This window comes from Balaenoptera borealis (assembly GCF_965194805.1).
Source record: "Balaenoptera borealis genome assembly, chromosome: 13".
Lineage (NCBI taxonomy): Eukaryota > Metazoa > Chordata > Mammalia > Artiodactyla > Balaenopteridae > Balaenoptera > Balaenoptera borealis.
In genome coordinates, this window is record NC_138870.1 from 90,674,527 (window position 1) to 90,698,393 (window position 23,867).

The window sequence follows — 23,867 nt, forward strand, 5'->3', positions numbered from 1 at the left end:
AGCTGACTTCTTTTTTTTTTTAAAATAAGCATTCCTCTAATGCAGCCTTGGTTTTTTTTTTCCTTTTAGTAACCATGCAGAATTATTTATTTTACTACCTATAACTGAAATACCAAAAAAACTTTATTTCCAAACCACAAAATGATGTTTTAGAATTTAGAATATGGATGTTTTTATCCCCTTACACGACCAAACAGAAAGTAGTAAGTCCAGCCATTCAGCCTTGTTTTTAATCAAATTAATTAGCTTCATGCTATTTTTGGTTAGAACTTTTGAAAATTGGTATGATTCAAATTTCCAATACATATTGACTTCTTGACACATATTAAGAATATATGTGGCAACTAACTATATATATCACAAAGAAAACGATTATAGACCAGGCTTTGTAAGAAAAAACTCATGCGCAAAAGGACTAGAGGCCCTATGCATGTGTGTGATAAATCTTTTGGCTACGTTCACAGGGCCTCTGATCTTCTTAACTAATTACCTTATAGCTGACATATACTTAAAGGGAGTAAAAAATAATGACCATTCTGAAAATATAACATTTCAGTTTCATTTTATCCTTAAAAATTGCTAACCTCATTCAGTTTGCAAGAAGATCTTTACCTTGACCCAAATTCCACTATGTATAATGATGTTTCTATCTCTAAAATGTCACTAATGGAGTGAGGGTATGTGTGTATGTATATGTGCACGTATGCATGTGTACAAGGAACCTATTACACAGTTTAAAGATAGATTTTAAAAAACATATTATAGTGAGGTACAATAAACAATATATTTATTATTAATCTCTTTATGTTACTAAGAGCAGAAATTTCCTTTTCACTTACTTCCACTGCTGCTACAACCTGGGATATTTTCTCCAGGAGAATACCCCATGAGGCCTCCATTCCCATTAGGATTAGATGGCACTGATGCAAGAAGACCTAAAGGGAAAAAATTTCCTATTAAGTTATGATCAAGATCAAGTTCAAGGATGGGTACATAAACAGTTGCCAAAGAAACAAATCAAAGGCATTTACTGACATACCTAGTCCTCTATATCGTGAAAGCTGCTGATAGATCTGTTTCATCCTCTCAATATTCAAACGGCTCGCCTCAGCATGGTTCACCATTGGTTTAGGATAATTAACTCCTATCAAACATTTGGCTACCTTTTGAATACCTTCTGGTGCATTCCAGGGATCATAGATATATTTTGCAGGGAAGCCTCTTAGGACAGGCAAATAACGTCTTTTGGGAGAAGGAAGAAAAATTATTAATAAAATGAACTATAAGCAAATTATAACAAACTATTTATTAGCTATGAATGACCAAAATCAAATCAATACCATTTAAATGATTTGTTACCCTTCTCCTCATCTCTGCTGCCCATCATGAGTGGGGAATACCTTAAGCGTTGCTTAAACATGAAAAGTTCTTCCTAGGTTAGCTATTCCAAACTGAATAATAATCCTTCTTGATTTACCTGATATAGTCTCCATTGGGATCTGTTCTCCTACCAAAACCAACAGGGCAATAGCAGTGAAAAAACTGTTGGAAAAAGGAACTACAAGACAGCCACATCCAACTTCCAGCATTTATGCTCCAATCTGCATCAAGCAATAATTCTTCAAATACCTTCGGAAGTAACAGTAATCAATTAGTTTGCACACACATAATTCTCAAAGCAAGAATTTTTCTAGGTCTCTGCAAATCAAAAGTCAAGGCAAGAAAATCTAGCACAGAACTGTAAAATTAAACATTCCAAAGTTAGCTTCCTTGTCTGTGTTCTATTCTATAATGAGTTATTTCAGGGAAAGAAACATATTAGTAATATATAGATTTCTGAATAGAATTTACTGTTCTAATCTTTGCAGTGTTATTGGAAGAGGGGAGAGTAAAAGTTATTAAAGTCACCAATTTAAAAGGATAAGATGGGATATGAGAAGATTAAAAAAAAAGAAAAAAAAGCAGTAAACACTTTCAAGAATGCAAAAATGCTACCAAATAAACCACCAACAAAAACTTAGAAGCTTAGTACATTGGCCTACATAATGGGAGCAATCAAATACAAATGACCTTTAAAAATTCATTAGTATTATACAGTTTAAATTTGGGATTCCTTGATCCAAAAGGGAAATAGAATTAAAATAAATTATTTTTTATAAATTCATTGTGTGCTGTACATCTACCTCATGCACAACTTTGTACTAGGAAATACAGGAGATGTAAAAAAACATAGGATCAGAAATGGTCTTTGGATAGGGGAAATTTATGATATAGGCAGGAAGGTAAAACATATTTAAGTCCTATTATATATAACCACAAGATGTCACAAAATGTTGTATGCTTCACATTACATAATATAATTATGACTAAAAAGCTATGGTGTTGAAGTGAGATGAAATGATTTATAGCTTAAAATTTATAAAACAAATTTGCTATTTCTAAGAACTCAGATGAATCCTTTATGTGACAGAAATGATCACCTATAAATAAATATCGACCCAATAAGTCTGGAGTATTAAATCTTATAGCTCCCTTGATGGCTAGGCTGATTTAGCCATTGAAATGACTTCAGGTTAACTGAACCAGTTTTCACCAGTTCTCCTATCTGATTATGCCATTCTGCTCCCCAAAAGTGTGTCTGTATGATAAGAATTAAATGCTTTTCTATTGAAAAAATTAGACTATAAATGAATCTACATAGTAGACAATTTTTAGGAACTGTTTTATAAAGGTATAGAGTTCTTCAAAATAAGGCCATACTACATTAGTTGGAAGAACACTTACCTTCATTCCTTCTTCCCAACTAATCCACAGGTCACCTCGTGTCAGGAAGCAAGCAACTGCATGTCTGGCTAAATGATGGATCCAACCCTCCTGACGAAGCTGTGTCATGATGGCATCAATCCATGGAAAGCCTGTCCGTCCTTCTGCCCATTTCGCTAAAGCCTCAGGATTCTTATCCCAAGGAATCTGAACACAGATGGGATTTCCTTCCATTTTGTCAAAGCGTGGATTATTTGTTGCTGCTGTATAGAAAAATTCACGCCATAACAGTTGCCCATAAAGGGAAAGGGGAGGGGAACTGTTCTTTTTTACCTAAGATTAAAAGGCAAAGAAGTATTATCAGCAATTTAAAAAAAAAGTATTTTGAAAAATAAGCTCCAGTTCCAGATAATACCTTTTTGTAGAGATCTGTCAGTTTGAAGTAAAATAGTCGACATGACAAACAACCAAATCGGAGATAAGGACTGAGTCCAGTAGGGCTAGCGAGTAGGGAATTCGCATTCATTCGAGGTCTTTCAAAGTTTGCTACCCAAGCCTGAAAACACACAGAGAAAATTATGCTAACTAATTGCCTTTTCCATTTTAAAAGATTGTTTAAAGTTGAGATTTTTTAAAAAGTTACATAGTGTCTGGAAAATAAAATATCATTTTTCTAGCCACAAATGACAGATTTTAATAAAAAACAAGAAAGATAAAAGTGATCATTCTTTTGTTTTAGCCATCCTCGTGCAGTAAATTCCTAACACAAGGCTGAGAGCACCTTCAATCTGTCTCTCTGACACTGAGAAAAATATGAAACAGAAGAACTCTATCCTAGCTTCAAAGTTATAGTCATCAGATACCAGCTTACAAAGAAAGAATAGAAGGGGTAGTATTGATCGTAGCTAAAGAGGAAATAATCAGAAGAGGAGGAAGAAGGGTACTTAAATGAAGAGATAGTTGTTAATTTTCAAACAATTAGGTTTGTGCTATTTTAACTATTTCTCTCAATCCTTCATTTTCAACAGTCTATTTTTTTGTTTTTAAAAAAGAGTGAAATTATTTTTAAAATGCCAGTTTGACAATATAAACATCATCTGTATTATCATACTTTTCTTTCCAAATGCCTTTCCAAACGTGTAAGTGCTTCAGTTTCTCCGCCTGGCCACACTGCAGAAGATAAGCCATCTGTATCAAAACCTAAAAAGAAAAGAAAAGAAAACAAATTTGACAGTAGCGTAAAAATGAAATGACAGCCCGGGATAGGTCCTCAAAAATAGATGATATATAACATGGTCTCTGTTCTTTAAGATGTACATCTTAAGGTGATAACAGATAGACCACATATTTATAGAACACATAAATAATGCACAGATTTATCACTTCTTAGTTTAAGAGTTTCTTTTTTTTCTCCTTTCTTTTCCTTTTAGCGCAAAATACTTTACATGTCAAATTAGAAGTGGGATTTTTCTGAATGGTTTATTAACTCTTAAGCTCCACATGTATTACCGTTTACACCTACCTAGTTCTTCCAGTGAAGGGACTCCATATTTCTCATCATGGTCATCAGACAGAGGAGTTGTGCACTTTTCTATCACTTCTGAAGTAATTGTCTCTACTGGTATCTCTAGTGGTTCCATTTTGCTGATGAGAGTCTGGAATCTTTTATAAGTAAGAGGTGGTTGTCCACCATTTAGTTCTATGATCCTATTACAAAAGTTAGTAAAATGCTGTTAGTATTAAAAAAAGGACAATATATTTTGATTGATAAACTCAAAAGGCTTAAAATCAGAAAATTAAATGAATCACTTAAGACTTCTAGGAGAATGTTAGCTTCTTATAGGACCAAGAAACTTGTTAAAATAATTAACAAATCTAAAAATCATTCTCTTCATTTTATAGACATCTGCTAGGTATCAAAAATATACTGTGTGCAAATATCAAAACTTTTAAGACAAAGGGAATTAAGCACCTATGAGTGGAAAAAACAAGTGGCTAAATAAGCCTAAAGGCAAAAACAAAAAAATAATATATATGGAAATATAAAAACATACCACAACACAGCTCAAAGAATCTCTTAATCATCAATAAAAACTAAACCAGGCCAATGTTATACCAAGGAGCAATCAGTAAGTCTCATTAATTAGGATTCTATACTACTGTAGTGATAATCACTTGCTATTTAATATCGTGCTCATGTTTTTGTTAAATGTCAGCATACGTATCTTATGTATATATTTTATATTTAATTCTAATCACTAATTTCTCAATTAAGTAATACTAAAAGGAAAGATAAGCCTTACCAATGGTAGTTTGAATTAGACACAATTTGGAAATACCAATTATTCTTTTTCACTATGGCCATTTGCTTACTAGCATTTAGCCTTAATAAAAAATTATTGGTAAAATCCAACTCCATCGTTTTATGCATCAGCAACTCAAGCCTCAAGAGAATTTAATAAACTAGTCAAGGTCACATAACTAATAAATAGCAAACCAAGGTTTTCTTAATCCAAATATAGTACAGTTTTCATTATATCACATATAATTATGTATCAATTGTACATACAGAAAGTAACCACCATAAAAACTATGCTCTCTGCTTTTAGTAATTTTGCTTTGGTGTAATACTTTGAGTTTATACATAGGGTCATAATGAAATTTGTCCACTATAATGATACTACAATGATACTACTGAGGACACTGCTAATTACATAACAGAGGCAAAACAAAAATCTTAGAAAAAATGCTTTCTACATGTTACATTTTTATATGACGGATTATATGTGGTAAATACTCACACTCAATCTAACAAACATTCCAATTTTATGCATAACACTGAGTTTCCCACTTAAAGCAATTGCTCTTATCTTGTTTTGCCTCCTTGCTATCAGCTCTCTAAAGTTAAGAAATCTGGTAAACTAGAAGGCAAGTTTATTATCGAAGGATATATGACTTCTGGCTTAATATCAAGTAAGACCCTTGACTAAATCAAACCACAATTTTTTGATACACTTGGAATAAAATTAACTATCTGCCATGTTACTTACAGAATTAGCTTTATTAACTTGACAAAATGTGAAAATAAAAAAGTAAAATAATTTAAAAGGTACGTAAATTGTGAGATTTCAGCACTTGTAAGGATGACAGTATGCTAAAGGTTAATGTTAACAAATCTTATGAACCTTCAAATCTTACAGCATATAAAACTTTATAAATTTAAACTTGACCACGGAATCTTTGTTGGACAAAGCATCACCAAAAACTGATAGTTCAGGAAATATACTTTGAGAAATAAGATATTATACCATTGTTCAGAAGACTATGTAATATTACATAAAATTTGCATATGGACTTAAAATCCAGAGAGACTAGATATACACACATAAAATAAAATAACTTATGACAATCATGTAAAATATATCAAGGCAGTTTGTGGCTATGTATGTCATATAAACTATAAAATTAACATTGCTAAAAGCCCAGAAAGGCAAGTTAGTAGGCTGAATTAGAATAGTCAAAGATAATTGTGTGATGCTTTTAATAGTTTTGAAATTGAAATTCTGAGTATGTTTATCTTATGTACTTATGTCTGTAATTTTGGTATCTGTCACTGGGTAAACAAAAATCACAGAGGTTAAATAAAATGCTAAAGGTTTGACACATAGTCACTTAATTCTCCCACAACTCTATTATGTATGTTTTTATTTCCACTTTATAAACTAGTCCCACAGTACATTCCCACAGTACATTTTCCATGTACTTAAAACCACTGAAATGTACACTTAAAAATGGCTAAGATGAAAAATATTATGTTATATGTATTTTACCATTAAAAAAACTTACTTGTCTAGGTCATATAATGTATGTGAAATTCGTACAATTACTTCTACTCCAGCTTCAGTAGCCAGTTTCTTAATAGCTGCATCTCGTTCCTTTCCAAAGGGCTCAGAATCATATTCAATTGAAAGTTTAGTAATGTTCCATTCCTAAAATAAGAGAAAGGGGCAAAAACATACATAAATTTTAACAATTATTTTTTCTATTATAACGACATAGGCTGGAAAAAAGTGAAAAGCTCCAACTCTACCTAGCATATAACAAACACTATATATAAGTGTTTGTCACGGTAAAATGGAAAAAAATAACACGTTACCAAGTTGCTGAAAGATTAAATGAGTCAATGCATGTAAATTGTTTAGGACATAGTACATAGTAAGTCCTCAGTGAATAACAGCTGTCATTATTACTAGCCATTTGTATATTTCTTACTTTGTGAGTTGCAGCTTATGTTTTCTTGGGTTTCTATCACAGTTAATTTTTCTCTTAAGGATTTGTAAGAGCTCCTTATAGTTTAATGATAGCAAACCTTTGCTATCACCTGGGTCACTTTTTTTCCTAAATAGTTTGTAATTTAATTCTATGATTTTTTTTGACAAATATTTAGTTTTTAGTTAGTAAATGCTGGAATTTAGAACAAGTCAATAACACTCCCTCCCCTTTTCCCTTTTTGAAAAGGAAGGGAATATAAGTCAGAAAACTAAAGGTAAAAATATAGATCACACAGTGTCCCAGGGCAACTGAAATAAAAATAAAAATAAACAAATGGGACCTAATGAAACTTACAAGCTTTTGCACAGCAAAGGAAACCATAAACAGAATGAAAAGATAACCTACAGAGTGGGAGAAAATATTTGCAAATAATGCAACCGACAAGGGCTGAATACAAACAGCTCATACAACTCAACAGAAAAAAAACCAAACAACCCAATTAAAAAATGGGCAGCAGACCTAAATAGACATTCTTCCAAAGAAGAAATACAAATGGCCAATAGGCACATGAAAAGATGCTCAACATCGCTAATAATTAGAGAAATACAAATCTAAACTACAATGAGGTATCACTTCACACTGATTCTGATGGTCAGATGGCCATCATTAAAAAGTCTGCAAATGCTGGAGAGGATATGGAGAAAAGGGAATCCTCCTATACTGTTGGTGGGAATGTAAGTTGGTACAGCCACTATGGAAAACAGCATGGAGGTTTCCTCAGAAAACTAAAAATAGAATTACCATATGATCCAGCAGTGGCACTCCTGGGCATACATCCAGACAAAACTCTAATTAAAAAAAGATACATGCACCCCATGTTCATAGCAGCACTATTCACAATAGCCAAGACATGGAAACAACCTAATGTCCACTGACAAATGAATGGATAAAGAAGATGTGGTACATATATACAACAGAATACTACTCAGACATAAAAAAGAATGAAATAATGCCATTTGCAGCAACATGGATGCAACTAGAGAATATCATACTAAGTAAAGTAAGTCAGAAAGAGAAAGACAAATATCACATGATATCTCTTTTACATGGAATCTAAAATATGACACAAATGAACCTATGAAACAGAAACAGACTCATGGACATAGAGAACAGACTTGTGGTTGCCAAGGGGGAGGAGGTTGGGGGGAAGGATGGAGTAGGAGGTTGGAGTTAGCAGAAGTAAGCTATTATACATAGAATGGATGAACAACAAGGTCCTACTGTATAGCACAGAGAACTATATTTAATATCCTATGATAAACCATAATGGAAAATAATATATAAAAAAGAATGTATATATGTATAACTGAATCTCTTTGCTGTATAGCAGAAATTAACACAATATTGTAAATCAACTATACTTCAATTTAAATATATATATATGTATACATAATATATATATATATATAGACCACATTACTAGTGAAGTTGAATTGGAGAAAACATATTATGTTTAAGGACAGATAAGCTTGCTAATTTTTTACCCCTGAATTAAACAGATTTAGCTACCCAATGATAAGCAGCACCTTCCTTGCAGTGTGGGCTGCCCCTATAAAATTTATTACATGGAGGAAGGGACTAGGATAAGTGCTCTCTGCAAATGAATAGGCAAAAAGGTATGATATGAGTGATACTCACCTAACTCCTTCTATTAACTCACCAATGAGATCATTTACTTCTTCCCTGGGGATAAATTAGTGAACATCTCTCCAGAAAAAAGCTAGGGAAAAAAGCTAGGGAAGAGAAGGTTCCCCACACATTAAAAGTATTCAGGGCAGAGTCAAGATGGCAGTGTGGGAAGACGAGGAGTTAGCATCTCCCCACAACTAGGGTGCCTGCCAGCTGCTGGTGGTGGACTCTGATGCCAAAAGAGATGGGAGGAACCCCAAAGTGAACCAGTAGGACGCAGGGGGACTGAGGGGGGAGGAGAAGTGGAGCTCAGACTGGATTGGTACCCCTGAGGCCAGGGAGATCAGGAGAGGCGGGCAGGAGGAGCGGGAGAGGAGCAGAGGGCGATAGCCCTGCCCACTCGGGCCAGGGAAACTGCTGCGCTCCCAGGCCAATCCTCTGCCCTCCAAAGCCCCCTCCAGACCGCATGGGTCCTTGGGGGCACAGGAGGGAGGCCAGAGAGATCAGGAGAGGCAGGCGGAAGGGGCCCTCTGGGAGGAGCAGGAGAGAAGCGGAGGGTGATTGCTCCACCCACTCAGGCCCAGGGACCCTGCTGAGCTCCCAGGCCAGTCCCCTGCCCTCCAAAGCCCCCTCCAGGCTGTGCAGGTCCTTGGGAGCATAGGAGGGAGGCCGGGGAGATCAGAAGAGGCAGGTGGCGGGGGCCCTCCCAGACCAGAGGAGCAGGAGAGGAGAGGAGGGCATTTGCCTCACCCACTCGAGCCCAGGAAGCCTGCTGGGCTCCCAGGTGAGGTTCCCCTGCCCTCTGAGACCAGGGGTTGGGGGCACGCCTGGCCCCCTTCTGTTCCTTGAACCTAAGCTCCACCCCCTACGGCCTTTTCCAGCCCTGTGGGTCCTGAGCATTGGCCCGGCCCACCATCCAAACCTCGCCCTTGCTTAGGCCCCGCCCTCCAGAGCCAAGGCCTCACCCGCCATTTTTTTTTTCTTTTCCCTCCTCCTCTTTTTTACTATTGTGGTACTGATGTACCTTCCGGTTGTTGATTCATCTATATTTTTATTTTTATATTCTTCCTAAAATAGCTCTTAGTTTCCTAGTCTAATTTTATTTTTTACTTTGTTATTTGTTATTTTTAAATTTTTTTTGCTGCCCCAGGAGGCTTGTGGGATCTTGGTTCACGAGCCCGGAGACAGGCTGAAGCTCCTGTGGTGGGAGCTCCGAGTCCGAACCACTGGACTAACAGAGAATCTCAGACCCCAGGGAATATTCATCTGAGTGAGGTCTCACAGAGTTCCTCATCTCAGCACCAAGACCCAGCTCTACACAATAGCCTACAAACTACAGTGTTGGAAGCCTCAGGCCAAACAACCAGTAAGAAAGGAACACAATCCCACTCATAAAGAAAAAAAAAAATGAGATGGCAAAAAAATATGTCACAGATGAAGGAGCAAGGTAAAAACCTACAAGACCAAATAAATGAAGAGGAAATAGGCAATCTACCTAAAAAAGAATTCAGAGTAATGATAGTAAAGATGATCCAGAATCTCGGAAATAGAAAGGAGGCACAGATTGAGAAAATACAAGAAATGTTTAACAAAGATCTAGAAGAACAAAAGAACAAACAAACAGAGATGAACAACACAATAACTGAAATGAAAAATACACTAGAAGGAATCAATAGCAGAATAACTGAGGCAGAAGAACGAATAAGTGTGCTGGAAGACAAAATGGTGGAAATAACTGCCAAGGAGCAGACTAAACAAAAAAGAATGAAAAGAATTGAAGACAATCTCAGAGGCCTCTGGGACAACACTAAATGAGCCAACATTCGAATCATAGGGGTCCCAGAAGAAGAAGAGAAAAAGAAATGCTCTGAGAAAATATCTGAAGAGATTATAGTTGAAAACTTCCCTAACATGGGAAAGGAAATAGTCACCCAAGTCCAGGAAGCACAGAGAGTCCCATACAGGATAAACCGTAGGAAAAACACACCAAGACACATATTAATCAAACTAACAAAAATTAAATTCAAAGAAAAAATATTAAAAGCAGCAAGGGAAAAACAAAAACTAACATACAAAGGAATCCCCATAAGGTTGTCAGCTGATTTTTCAGCAGAAACTCTGCAGGCCAGAAGGGAGTGGCAGGATATACTTAAAGTGATGGAAGAGAAAAACCTACAACCAAGATTACTCTACCTGGCAAGGCTCTCATTCAGATTCGATGGAGAAGTCAAAAGCTTTTCAGAGAAGCAAAAGCTAAGAGAATTCAGCACCACCAAACCAGCTTTACAAGAAATGCTAAAGAAACTTCTCTAGGCGGGAAACACAAGAGAAGAAAAAGACCCACAAAAACAAACCCAAAACAATTAAGAAAATGGTAATAGCAACATACATATCAATCATAACCTTGAACGTAAATGTACTAAATGCCCCAACCAAAAGACAGAGACTGGCTGAATAGATACAAAAACAAGACCCATATATATGCTGTCTAAAAGAGGCTCACTTCAGACCTAGGGACACATACAGGCTGAAAGTGAAGGGATGGAAAAAGATATTCCATGCAAATGGAAATCAAGAAAGCTGGGTAGCAATACTCGTATCAGAAAAAATAGAGACTGTTACAAGAGGTAAGGAGGGACACTACATAATGATCAAAGGATCAATCCAAGAAGAAGATATAACAATTATAAATGTTTATGCTCCAACACAGCAGCACCTCAATACATAAGGCAAATGCTAACAAGCCTGAAAGGAGAATTCGACAGTAACACAATAACAGCAGGGGACTTTAACACCCCACTTACACCAATGGACAGATCATCCAAACAGAAAATAAATAAAGAAACACAAGCTTTAAATGATACAATAGACCAGATATATCTAACTGATATTTATAGAACACTCCACCCAAAAGTGGCAGAATATACTTTCTTCTCAAGTGCATATGGAACTTCTCCAGAATAGATCACATCTTGGGTCACAAATTAAGCCGTGGAAAATTTAGGAAAACTGAAATCATATCACGCATCTTTTCTGACCACAATGCTATGAGATTGGAAATCAATTACAGGAAAAAAACTGTAAAAAACACAGATACATGGAGGCTAAACAGTGCGCTACTAAATAACCAAGAGATCACTGAAGAAATCAAAGAAGAAATAAAAAAATACATAGAAACAAATGATAACAAAAACACGAGGACCCAAAACCTATGGGATGCAGCAAAAGCAGTTCTAAGAGGGAAGTTTATAGCAATACAATCTCACCTCAAGAAACAAGAAAAATCTCAAACAAACAATCTAACCCTACACTTAAAACAACTAGAGAAAGAAGAACAAAGAAAACCCAAAGTCAGTAGAAGGAAAGAAATCATAAACATCAGAGCAGAAATAAATGAAATAGAAATGAAGAAAATAATAGCAAAGATCAATAAAACTGAAAGCTGGTTCTTTGAGAAGATAAACAAAATTGATAAACCCTTAACCAGACTCATCAAGAAAAAAAGGGAGAGGACACAAATCAATAAAATTAGAAATGAAAAAGGAGAAATCACAGCTGACACTGCAGAAATACAAAGGATTATAAGAGACTACTACAAACAACTATATGCCAATAAAATGGACAAGCACGAAGAAATGGACAAATTCTTGGAAAGGTACAACTTTCTAATACTGAACCAGGAAGAATTAGACAATATAAACAGACCTATCACAAGCAATGAAATTGAAACCGTAATTAAAAATCTTCCAACAAACAAAAGTCCAGGACCAGATGGCTTCACAGGTGAATTCTATCAAACATTTAGAGAAAAGCTAACACCGATCCTTCTCAAACTCTTCCAAAAAATTTCAGAGGGAGAAACACTCCCAAATTCATTCTACGAAGCCACCATCACCCTGATACCAAAACCAGAAAAAGGTATCACAAAAAAAGAAAATTATAGACCAATATCACTGATGAATATAGATGCAAAAATCCTCAACAAAATACCAGCAAACTGAATCCAATCATACATTAAAAGGATGATACACCATGATCAAGTGGGATTTATCCCAGGGATGCAAGGATTCTTCAATATACACAAATCAATCAATGTGATACACCACATTAACAAATTAAGGAATAAAAACCATATGGTCATCTCAATAGATGCAGAAAAAGCTTTTGACAAAATTCAACACCCATTTGTGATAAAAACTCTCCAGAAAATGGGCACAGAGGGAACCTACCTCAACATAGTAAAGGCCATACATGACAAACCCACAGTAAGCATCATATTCAATGGTGAAAAACTGAAACCATTACCACTAAGATCAGTAACAAGACAAGGATGTCTACTCCCATCACTCTTATTCAACATAGTTTTGGAAGTCCTAGTCACAGCAATCAGAGAAGAAAAAGAAATAAAAGGAATACAAATTGGAAAAGAAGAAGTAAAACTGCCACTGTTTGCCAATGACATGATACTGTACCTAGAAAACGCTAAAGATGCCACCAGAAAACTACTAGAACTAATCAGTGAATTTGGTAAGGTTGCAGGATACAAAATTAATGCACAGAAATCTCTGGCATTCCTATACACCAACAATGAAAAATCTTAAAGAGAAATTAAGGAAACACTCCCATTTACCACTGCAACAAGAAGAATAAAATATCTAGGAATAAACCTGCCTGAGGAGGCGAAAGACTTGTACTCAGAAAACTGTAAAACACTGATGAAAGAAATCAAAGATAACATAAACAGATGGAGAAATATACCATGTTCTTGGATTGGAAGAATCAATATTGTGAAAATGACTATACTACCCAAAGCAAGTTACAGATTCAATGCAATCCCTATCAAACAACCAATGGCGTTCTTCACAGTATCAGAACAAAAAATCTTAAAATTCGTATGGAAACACAAAAGACCTCGAATAGCCAAAGCAATCTTGAGAAAGAAAAACGGAGTTGGAGGAATCAGGCTCCCTGACTTCAAACTATACCACAAAGCTACAGTAATCAAGACAGTATGGTACTGGCACAAAAACAGAAATATAGATCCATGGTACAAGATAGAATGCCCAGAGATAAACCCACGCACATATGGGCACCTAATTTACGACAAAGAGAAAAGACAGCCTCTTCAATAAGTGGTGCTCGGAAAACTGGATAGCTACATGTAAAAGAATGAAATTAGAACACTCCCTAACACTATACACAAAAATAAACTCCAAATGGATTAAAGACTTAAATGTAAGACCAGACACTATAAAACTCTTGGAGGAAAACATAGGAAAAACACTCTTTGACATAAGCCATTGCAAGATCTTTTTTGACCTACCTCCTAGAGTAAGGGAAATAAAAACAAAAATAAACAAATGGGACTTAATTAAACTTAAAAGCTTTTGCAAGCAAAGGAAACATAAACAAGACAAAAAGACAACCCTCAGTATGTGAGAAAATATTTGCAAGTGAAACAACAGACAAAGGATTAATCTCCAAAATATACAAACAGCTCATGCAGCTCAATATCAGAAAAACATACAATCCAGTTAAAAAATGGGCAGAAGACCTAAACAGACATTTCACCATGGAAGACATACAGGTGGCCAAGAGGCACATGAAAAGATGCCCAACATCACTAATTATTAGAGAAATGCAAATCAAAACTACAATGAGGTATCACCTCATGCCAGTCAGAATGGCCATTATCAAAAAATCTAGAAACAATAAATGCTGGAAAGGGTGTGGTGAAAAGGGAACCCTCCCACACTGTTGGTGGGAATGTAAACTGATACAACCACTATGGAAAACAGTACGGAGGTTCCTTAAAAAACTAAAAATAGAACTACCATATGACCCAGCAATCCCACTACTGGGCATACACCCTGAGTAAACCATAATTCAAAAAGAGACATGTACCACAATGTTTACTGCAGCACTATTTACAATAGCCAGGACATGGAACCAACCTATATGTCCATCGACAAATGAATGGATAAAGAAGATATGGCACATATATACAATGGAATATTACTCAGCCATAAAAAGAAATGAAATTGAGTTATTTGTAGTGAGGTGGATAGACTTAGAGACTGTCATGCAGAGTGAAGTCAGAAAGACAAAAACAAATACTGTATGCTAACACATATATATGGAATCTAAAAAAAAAATGGTACTGATGAACCTAGGTGCAGGGCAGGAATAAAGAGGTAGACACAGAAAATGGACTTGAGGACATGGGTGGGCGGGCGAAGCTGGGGCGAAGTGAGAGTACCATCGACATATATACACTACCAAATGTAAAATAGTTGGCTGGTGGGAAGCAGCAGCATAGCACAGGGAGATCAGCTCAGTGCTTTGCGATGACCTAGAGAGGTGGGATAGGGAGGATGGGAGGGAGGCTCAAGAGGGAGGGGATATGGGGACATGTGTATGCATATGGCTGATTCGCTTTGTCGTGCAACAGAAACTAACACAGTATTGTGAAGCAATTATACTCCAATAAAGATATAGTAAAAAAAAAAATAAAGCACACACAAAAAAGAGTTTTCATTCATATTCCAAGTATTTATTATAATTCTGAGTATAGGCCAGTTCCTGTGCTAGGTTCCTCCCTCCTGGAACTTACTGAGGAACTTACAGAGGTAAATAAATAATTAAATATATAATAACTATTAGAAAAAAAATAGGATGCTATGATAGAGGATATGGGGGTGAGGGAGAGCTGGTAAGTTAATTATCTACTCTTAATTACACTGGCTAGACTTTCAGTAAGTGGTGAAAGTGAATATCCTTGCTTTGTTCCCTATCTTAGGTGTAAAGCATTCAGTGTTTCACAATTAAGTATGAAGTTAGCTATGCTTTTTGTGGACAATCTTTACCAAATTGATATTTATCAATTTTCTATTCCTAGTTTGCATAATGTTTTTAAAAATTATAAATGGGTGTTGACTTCTGTCAAATGATTTTTCTTCATCTACTGAGACAACCATAATACCCTGTCCTTTACTCTATTAATAGGATAGATTATGTTAATTTATTATTTTATAATGTTGAACCAACTTTGTATTCTTGAAATAAACCCCACTGATCATGATGTAGTATTATTTTAAAATATTGCTAAATTCTATTTGTTAATATATTAAGGATATCTAAGTGTGTGTTATGGGGGACACTTGGCTATACTTTTTTTTTCTTTCTTAAAAGTTCTTCATCAGGTTTTGGTATGAGTTACGCTGGCCTCATAAAAAAGTTCAGTGTCCCCAATATTATCCTCTGTTTTCTGAAAGAGTGTCATAAGACTGGTATTATTTCTTTCTTAAATATGTGGTAGAATTCACAAGTAAAGCCATCTGGGAAATGGAGTTTTACTTATTGGAAGGTTTTTTTTATTACAAATGCAATTTCTTTAAGAGAGGGCTATTCAGTTTTTCTTTCTCTTTCTTCTGAGAATTTTAGTAAGTTGCACTTTTCAAGAATATTTTTCATTTCATCTTAGTTGTACAATATATTGGTATTATGATGTTTACAATATTCTTTATTATGTTTTTAAAGTTTAGAGACTCTCTAGTGATGTCCCCTTTTTTATTCTTAAGGTAATTTGTGTTTTCTCCCTTTCTGGCCCTGATCAGTATTGCTAGGAGTTTATCAATTTTATTAATCTTTTCAAAAGAAAACTGAACTCTGAATCAATGAGTTCAGTCAGCAGACAGAAACCACATTAGTAATTTGAACAGGGAAAATTTAACTTGAAGAACTGTCAGCAAGTAAAAGAAGAGGAGTTAAGGCTATATACTGTCCAATATGGTAGATAACCACTTGCCATTGAAGTGGCTTCTGAGCACTTGAAATGTGGCTAGTTGGAATGGAGATGTGTTACAAGCATGAAATATACAGTGGATTTCAAAGACTTCATATAAAAAAAGGTTAAAATAGTTTAATAGTTTTGTAATGATTTTATATTGAAAAGATAATATTCTAGACATACTGTGTTAAATAAAATACATCTAAAAAATTAACTTCACATTTTTCTTTTTTAAAGGTGGCTATTAGAAAATTTTAAATTACACCTGTAGCTTCTGTTGGATAGTATTGTTCTAAGGTGTCCAAAAGCAGCTACCACCTCTAAATGGAGGGAAAATAATTAAGCAATGAATTAAGAAAGTTCCCTTTCTTCCCTGCTGCTGAGATTCACACCTCATTGTATGGGGTGTGCTGCCTCAAGAACAACCTTCCCTGTAGGGAAGAAACCTGCCAGAGGGCTAGGGCCAGAGCTGGTTCCTAGGAACAGCCCAGTGGGTGGCTGAGAAACTTCCTGCAGGGTATGGGCTAACTGGAGCTGATCTGTAGAATCGGTCCACTGCATGGCAGAGACATTTGCCAGAGGGTGTGAATGAGCTGGAGCTTGTCCATGAGGGCTACGGAGGTGAGGCCTACTGAGGTAAGTGCTACTGGTCCTCCCACATGCTCATTTGCTAGCTAAGGTGCTAGGAAAAAAATTATAAAGATACCAAAAAGAAAGTCCCTTCTCTCCTGCTATGACCTTACAAAGAACCAACAGCAATTTCTATTGACAAAACCTAAAATCAAGCCAGCCAGCAAAGGAGAAAAGTTTACAGCATCCAGCTTCAGTATCACAAAGCAGGGCAAAGAAGGGTGGATTTGGAGCTGAGAGACAAGAAATTGTCTATTCCACATTTATTTTCTCTATCGTTTGTCTGCTTTCAGTTTCATTGATTTCCATTCCTCTCTTTATTATCTCCTTTCTTCTACTATTGGTTTAATTTGTTCTTTCTCTATTTTTTAAGGTAGAAACTTAGTTCTTTGATTCTTTTCTAATAGAGTATTGAAAGCTATTAAGTTTCCTCTAAGCACTGCTGTAGCTGAATCTCATAAATTTTGATATACCGTATTCAAATACGGTATGTATGATATACCGTATTTCCATTATCATTCAGTTACAAAGATTTGCTATTCTCTTGCTATTCATTTATTTTAATTTTTATTTATTTATTTATTTTTTATATACTGCGATTTTATTTCAATCACACAAATGAAGTTAGCCTGTAGGAAATTTAAATGAAACAGTATGGTAAAAATAGCAGAGAACCAAAAACTCTAATAAGGAAGTACACCTAAAGCATGAGAATTCAACATTCATTACTGTTACATCTTCAGTTTTGATTGACACTTGATGCCTGCAAATTTTGAAACAAACTTTGAGATCATGATGACTACTCTGAAGAGACTTCAGCACCAGCACTAAGATTTGTACATTCAGTTGGTTTGCAATTCACTTGTTAGCCATTTACATAGTGTATAGTACAGATTTGTCACAGGTCAGATCACAGTGCTGAAGGAAAGAAGTACCTTCCTGTAATTAGAAAGGATCCCCTCAACTGCACTCAGCTTAAGACATCCAATGTACAAGAGCACGAAAACCATCATAATATTGTGGCTCCAAGGAACATAGTTTTGATAAGGAAAATAACCTAAGCTTCTGTTTCCCATTTTAATTAGTGAAATCTCTAACAATGATAAAACTGTCACATAGGACAGTAAATGTATACAGTAATTCAATCAAACTTCTTGAAAAGAACACATTTTTGCTATTCATTTTAATTCTATTGAAGTCAGAGAATATTATTCTGTAAGATTTCAGTCTTGAAATTTGTTGATAACTGTTTTGTGACTGAACATATGGTCTATCTTGGTGAATGTTTCATATGCACAAGAAAATAATGTGTATCCTCTAGTTCTTGGGTGTAGTGTTCTACAAATATCAGTTACAACAAATTGATTTCATAGTGTTATTCATATCATCCATATCTTTATTAGTTTTTGTATATTCTATCAATAAATGAGAGGTGTAAAAATCAACTATGATTGTGAATTTATCTATTTCTCCCTTTAGTTTTATCAGTTTGAGATTCATGTGTTTTTATGCTATTAGTAGATAATACATATTCATGATGGCTATACTTTTTCTTTTAATACATTTCTTTCCTTCTTTTTTTCTTTTTGGCTGCATTGGGTCTTCGTTGCTGCACGCATGCTTTCTCTAGTTGTGGAGAGCGGGGACTACTCTTCGTTGTGCTGTGCGGGCTTCTCATTGCGGTGGCTTCTCTTGTTGTGGAACACGGGCTCTAGGCACGTGGGCTTCAGTAGTCGTGGCATGCAGGCTCAGTAGTTGTGGCTCACGGGCTCTAGAGTGCAGGCTCAGTAGTTGTGGCACATGGGCTTAGTTGCTCCGCAGCATGTGGGATCTCCCCGGACCAGGGATGGAACCCGTGTCCCCTGCCTTGCCAGGCGGATTCTTAACTACTGCGCCACCAGGGAAGTCCAGGTTATATATTTTTGATGTGAGACTTTACTCTTCATCTGTGGTAATTTTGTCTTGAATTCTACTTCTTTATCTTACTGCTGACAAAGTACGTCTTCTTCAGTCTCTTTTATTTCAAACTATGTTTCTTCATATTTAAAGTGTCTCTTCTAATCAGCATATAGTTGGTTCTTGCTTGTTTTTTTATGTAGTCTGATAAACTGTCTTTTAAATGGAGAGTTTAAAGAAGACCATTTATATTTAATATAATTATTGATATAGTTGTGTTTAATTTTATCATGTTGGTAAGTTTTCCATTTGCCCATCTCTTCTTTTACTCCTCTGTGCCCCCTACCTGCCTTCATTTGAATGAGTAATATTTTTAGTATTCCATTTAAAATTCCTCTATTAACTTCTTAGAAATAGCTCTTTGGGTTATTTTAGATCACAATATGTATTGTTATCACAGTCTACCTTCAAATAATATATTACAATTGAATAATGTAAGAATTTACACATACTTCTATTTATCTTCTTCCTACCTTGTGTGATCTTGTTACAGGTTTTATTTCTATATATGTTTCCAGCCCCACTATATTCATATTATTCCCTACAATTTATCAATATTAGTTGGTTTTAATCTGTCAATGGTCTTTTAAAAATAGGATATATTTATACATAACTAAAAAAGAAAGTGGTCTTTTATATTTACCCATATTTTTAGTGCTCTTCCTTCTTTCTTTGAAGATCCTGTCTTTAGCCTAGAATTATTTTCTTTTACCTAGCAGAACTTCCTTTAATATTTCTTTTTAAAATAAATTTATTTATTTATTTATTTATTTTTGGCTGCATTGGGTCTTCGTTGCTGTGCACAGGCTTTCTCTAGTTGTGGCAAGGGGGGGCTACTTTTTGCTGCAGTGCGTGGGCTTCTCATTGCAGTGGCTTCTCTTGTTGTGGAGCACAGGCTCTAGGTGCATGGGCTTCAGTAATTGTGGAGTGTGGACTTCAGTAGTTGTGGCATGTGGGCTCTGTAGTTGTGGCTCGCAGGCTCTAGAGTGCAGGCTCAGTCATTGAGGCACAAGGGGTTAGTTGCTCCGAGGCATGTGGGATCTTCCCAGACCAGGGATTGAACCCATGTCCCCTGCATTGGCAGGCAGATTCTTAACCACTGTGCCACCAGGGAAGTCCCCTTTTAATATTTCTTATAGTATAGATCTGATGGAAATAAATTCTCTCTGCATTTGTCTGCCTGAAAATGCCTTCATTGTGCCTTCTCTTTTTAAAAAATGAATATTTTTGCTATTTCTAGCTTTTTAAAAATGCCTTTCCATTGTCTTCTGGACTCTTTTTTTTTTTTTTAATAAGAAACCATCGAACACTCTTAGTGTGGTTCCCTGAATATGTCCTTTCTCTTCTGGCTGCTTATAAAATTTTCTATCTTTGGTTTTCAGTTAATTGATTATGATGTGGCAAGGTGCGGTTTCCTTTATGTTTATGCTGTTTGGGGTTTGTTGAGCTTCTTGGCACTGTAGGTTGATATCGTCCATCAATTTTGGAAACTCAATTATCTCTTCAAATATTTTTTTTCTGTCCCAATCTCTCTCTCCCTCTTTTTTCCAGGTCTACAATTATGGATATGTTAGGCCATTTACTGTTGTTCCACAAGTCTCAGACACTCTATTCCCTTTTTAAAAAAATCTTCCTCTTTGTGCTTCAGTTGGGATACTGACTGTCTTCAACTTCACTGATCTTTTGTTCTGCTCTGTTCAATCTGGATAAATCCAATTAATGAATTTTCATTTTTGATATTGCATGTTTCAGTTCTAGGAGTTTCATTTGGTTCTTTTTAATACTTTCCATTTTTGTACTAAAATTACCATCTCTTCACATAGTTTTTCACCTGTTGACTAGATTCTCTACTATCTACAGCATAATTATTGTAAAGTCCTTTCTTTATTCTAATCCCAACATCTGCATCAACTGTGGGACTGGTTCTACTGATGGTTTTTCTTTTACTTGATTGCAAGTTACATATTCCTGCTTCTTCATATGTCTCATAATTTGTGATCATACAACAGACAATGTTATAAAAGACTAGAAACGGAATAAACAACATTTATCTCTAGAAAAGTGCGTAGTCTTTGCTCTGATAGAAGTTGAATTGCTGGAGTCAGTAATTGAGCTGGGTCTGGGCTTTGTTGTTGCTTTAATTAAATTTCATTCACCACTGGCTTCAAATATTTTGAGGGCAGGATTCAGATTTTTCTTCAACAGGGCTTGAGATGTGAGTACTAACAAGACTCCAGATGTCTCTCTCTGCTTTACAGCCCAGTCACTAGCTTTACAAACTATAGGACATCTCTCTCCACTTTGCTGTCTACCCATCAGCTTTATGGTTGCTAAGGACTTCTCTTTGTTTTCCAGCCCTGTCCCCTAATTTTCTATACCTCTGGAGGCATCTTTCTACCCTGATGTCCTGTCTCCAGCTTCAGTGAACTGCTACTTTGCACTAAGTGAATGCCCAGTGCACTTCAATGAGGGAACCCTCTCAACTCTTTTCCCTCGCCCCAGCCTTTGGCACACTGCCACTGGTACTCCATGAAGGCACTGTTAGAAAGAACTGGAGAGTGGGTGTAAACTTACTCTGTGACTAGGGCTTCTTGAAATTCTAATCTGCCATGTCAGCCCACATATGACCACAAAAAGCTTGGTAAAATTTCAACTGGTTTCTCTTCTCTCTCAACTATGGTAGAATCCCTTCTCTTCCTGCTGTGATTCCAGGGATGTAGCCATGGGTCTCTTCTTTCCCATGAAAGTCTCATCCCTTTATGCAATTTGGTTTATTTAGGTTTCTTTGTGTCATCAACTCTCTAATAGGTTAAAAACAAACAAACAAAAAACCTATGATATTGTGGCATATTTACTTTCTTCACATTGTTAAGACAGGAATGTTGGTCTACTGCAACTTTCTACATCTTAACCAGAGGTGGAAGTCCCTATCTACTCTTTAGCCCGGTTTTATTTTAAGCAACACGTGGTTAATCTTTGAATTTCAACAGTAAATATAACAATAAGATTGCATGTAGTATTAAAATATTTTCATGTGAAATGAGTGAATATTCACTTTGCAATTTTAGGCACTAGGATTCATATCTGTTTTTGTGTATCACAATTATTTGTTTAACCATACAGAAGGCATAATATGAACCACTAAATGGATGTGCAGTTCTTAAACAGTCACGAGTAATATTGTGAAAATAATTAAGAAACATAAAATTTTTAGAAAACAAAGTTATAAATAACAAACTTCCTGGGAGAAAGCATTTGAAGTAGTATAATTACATTAAAAAAAGTTATCTCACAAAATAACCCAAACATAAAGAAGGTAAAGCTCTAAAAATTTCCACGCATCCATCCATTACCCCTTCCTTTACTCCATAGATCTAGTCTCAGGGTTTTAAACACAATTTATATGTTTAAGGTTCCTAAATTTAGTACAGACTTCTCCCCTGAGCTCTGGACTTGAATCCCACTCAACAAATACATTCAGATGTCTAAAAGGCGTCTCAAACTTAAAATGTTAAAAAAGGTGAACTCCTGATTTTTCCCTAAACTTGTTCCTCCTATAGTCTTCCTCATCTCACTAAATGGCAACCCACTGTGTCATTTGCGCAGGCTAAAAACCTAGGAGTCATCCTTGACTCTCAATACCACATATAAACAAACCCTATAGCCTCTATTCAAAAAATATACCAAAATCCTACGACTTCTCAACACCCTTACTGCTACTCTAGTCCTAGTCACCATCATCTTGTTTCCAAATAACTGCCATGGCCTCCTAATTGATCTTTCTGCTTAAGTCTTTACAGCATTTCCATTCTCCAATATCTATTCTCTACAGTCAAAGTGATTCTTTTAAATGTAAGTGAAATCATGTCACTCCCCTACTCAGAAATCTCCCATGGCATCCCATTTCACTCAGAGTAAAAGTCAAAGTCCTTAACATGGTAAAGCCCTGTGATCTGGCTCCTGCAACCTCTCTGACCCTATCTCTTATTTTCGCTCACTGTTCTTTGGCTAGAGCACACCGGCCTCCTTCCTTGCTGTTCCTAAACAAGTCATGGCACACTTCCACATCAGGGCCTTTGTAATTACTGTTCCCTCTGCCTGTGACACTCTTTCCCCAAGTTGCAGTAGCTTAGCAGCTTAAAACAACTGATTAACTCTCCAAGTCTGTCAGTTAACTAGATGGTTCTTCTGTTGGTCTCACCTGGGCTCACTCACAAGCTTGCTATCAGCTGGCAGCTTGGCTGGTGCCAGAGCATCTAAATGACCTCTCTCACACATTTCAGACCTTGGTGCTGGCTGTTGGTTGGCCCACTCTCTCTACACGTGGTCTCCCATAATGTGACATTCTAGCCCAGTCCTTACATGGTACAAGGAGCGTTCCAAGTGGGCAAAGGTAGAAGCTGCAAGGTGGCTTGAGGCCTAGGATTTGAAACTCGGTATCTCCTTTGGCACTTAGTGAATACAAGATATAAGGCCAACCCAGATTTAAGGGAGTGAGAAAATAAACTCTACCTTTTGATGAACAAGCTGCAAAATTTTGTGGATTCAATATATCACACCCCAGATATCTGCATGGCTCAATCTCTTCATATATTTGCTCAAAGGTTACCTTATCAGTGAGGCCTTCCATGATTCCATATAAAGTAACCATCCTTCCCTCACCTTGGGACTTTCTATCCCACATTTTATTTTAGCACCTATCACCACCTGACATTGCATATTTACTTTATTATTGGTCTGTTTCCCAATATAGTGTAAGTGCCATGAA

At 36.1% G+C, this 23,867-nt stretch overlaps 1 protein-coding gene across 5 annotated transcripts in view; it reads right to left on the reverse strand.

Moving 5' to 3' along the window:
* The window catches only part of CRY1 (cryptochrome circadian regulator 1), a 95,268-nt gene that overhangs the window by 5,872 nt on the left and 65,529 nt on the right, over positions 1-23,867 (reverse strand). For all 5 annotated transcript variants that reach the window (XM_082349900.1, XM_082349903.1, XM_082349899.1 and 2 more), the window contains exons 3-10: positions 6,610-6,752; positions 4,286-4,470; positions 3,875-3,963; positions 3,179-3,319; positions 2,785-3,096; positions 1,478-1,629; positions 1,040-1,242; positions 840-935 (exon numbers count right to left, since the gene is read on the reverse strand). In XM_082349900.1, coding sequence (XP_082206026.1) covers positions 840-935; positions 1,040-1,242; positions 1,478-1,629; positions 2,785-3,096; positions 3,179-3,319; positions 3,875-3,963; positions 4,286-4,470; positions 6,610-6,752 — 1,321 coding nt within the window. The remainder of the gene's footprint in view (positions 1-839; positions 936-1,039; positions 1,243-1,477; positions 1,630-2,784; positions 3,097-3,178; positions 3,320-3,874; positions 3,964-4,285; positions 4,471-6,609; positions 6,753-23,867) is intronic.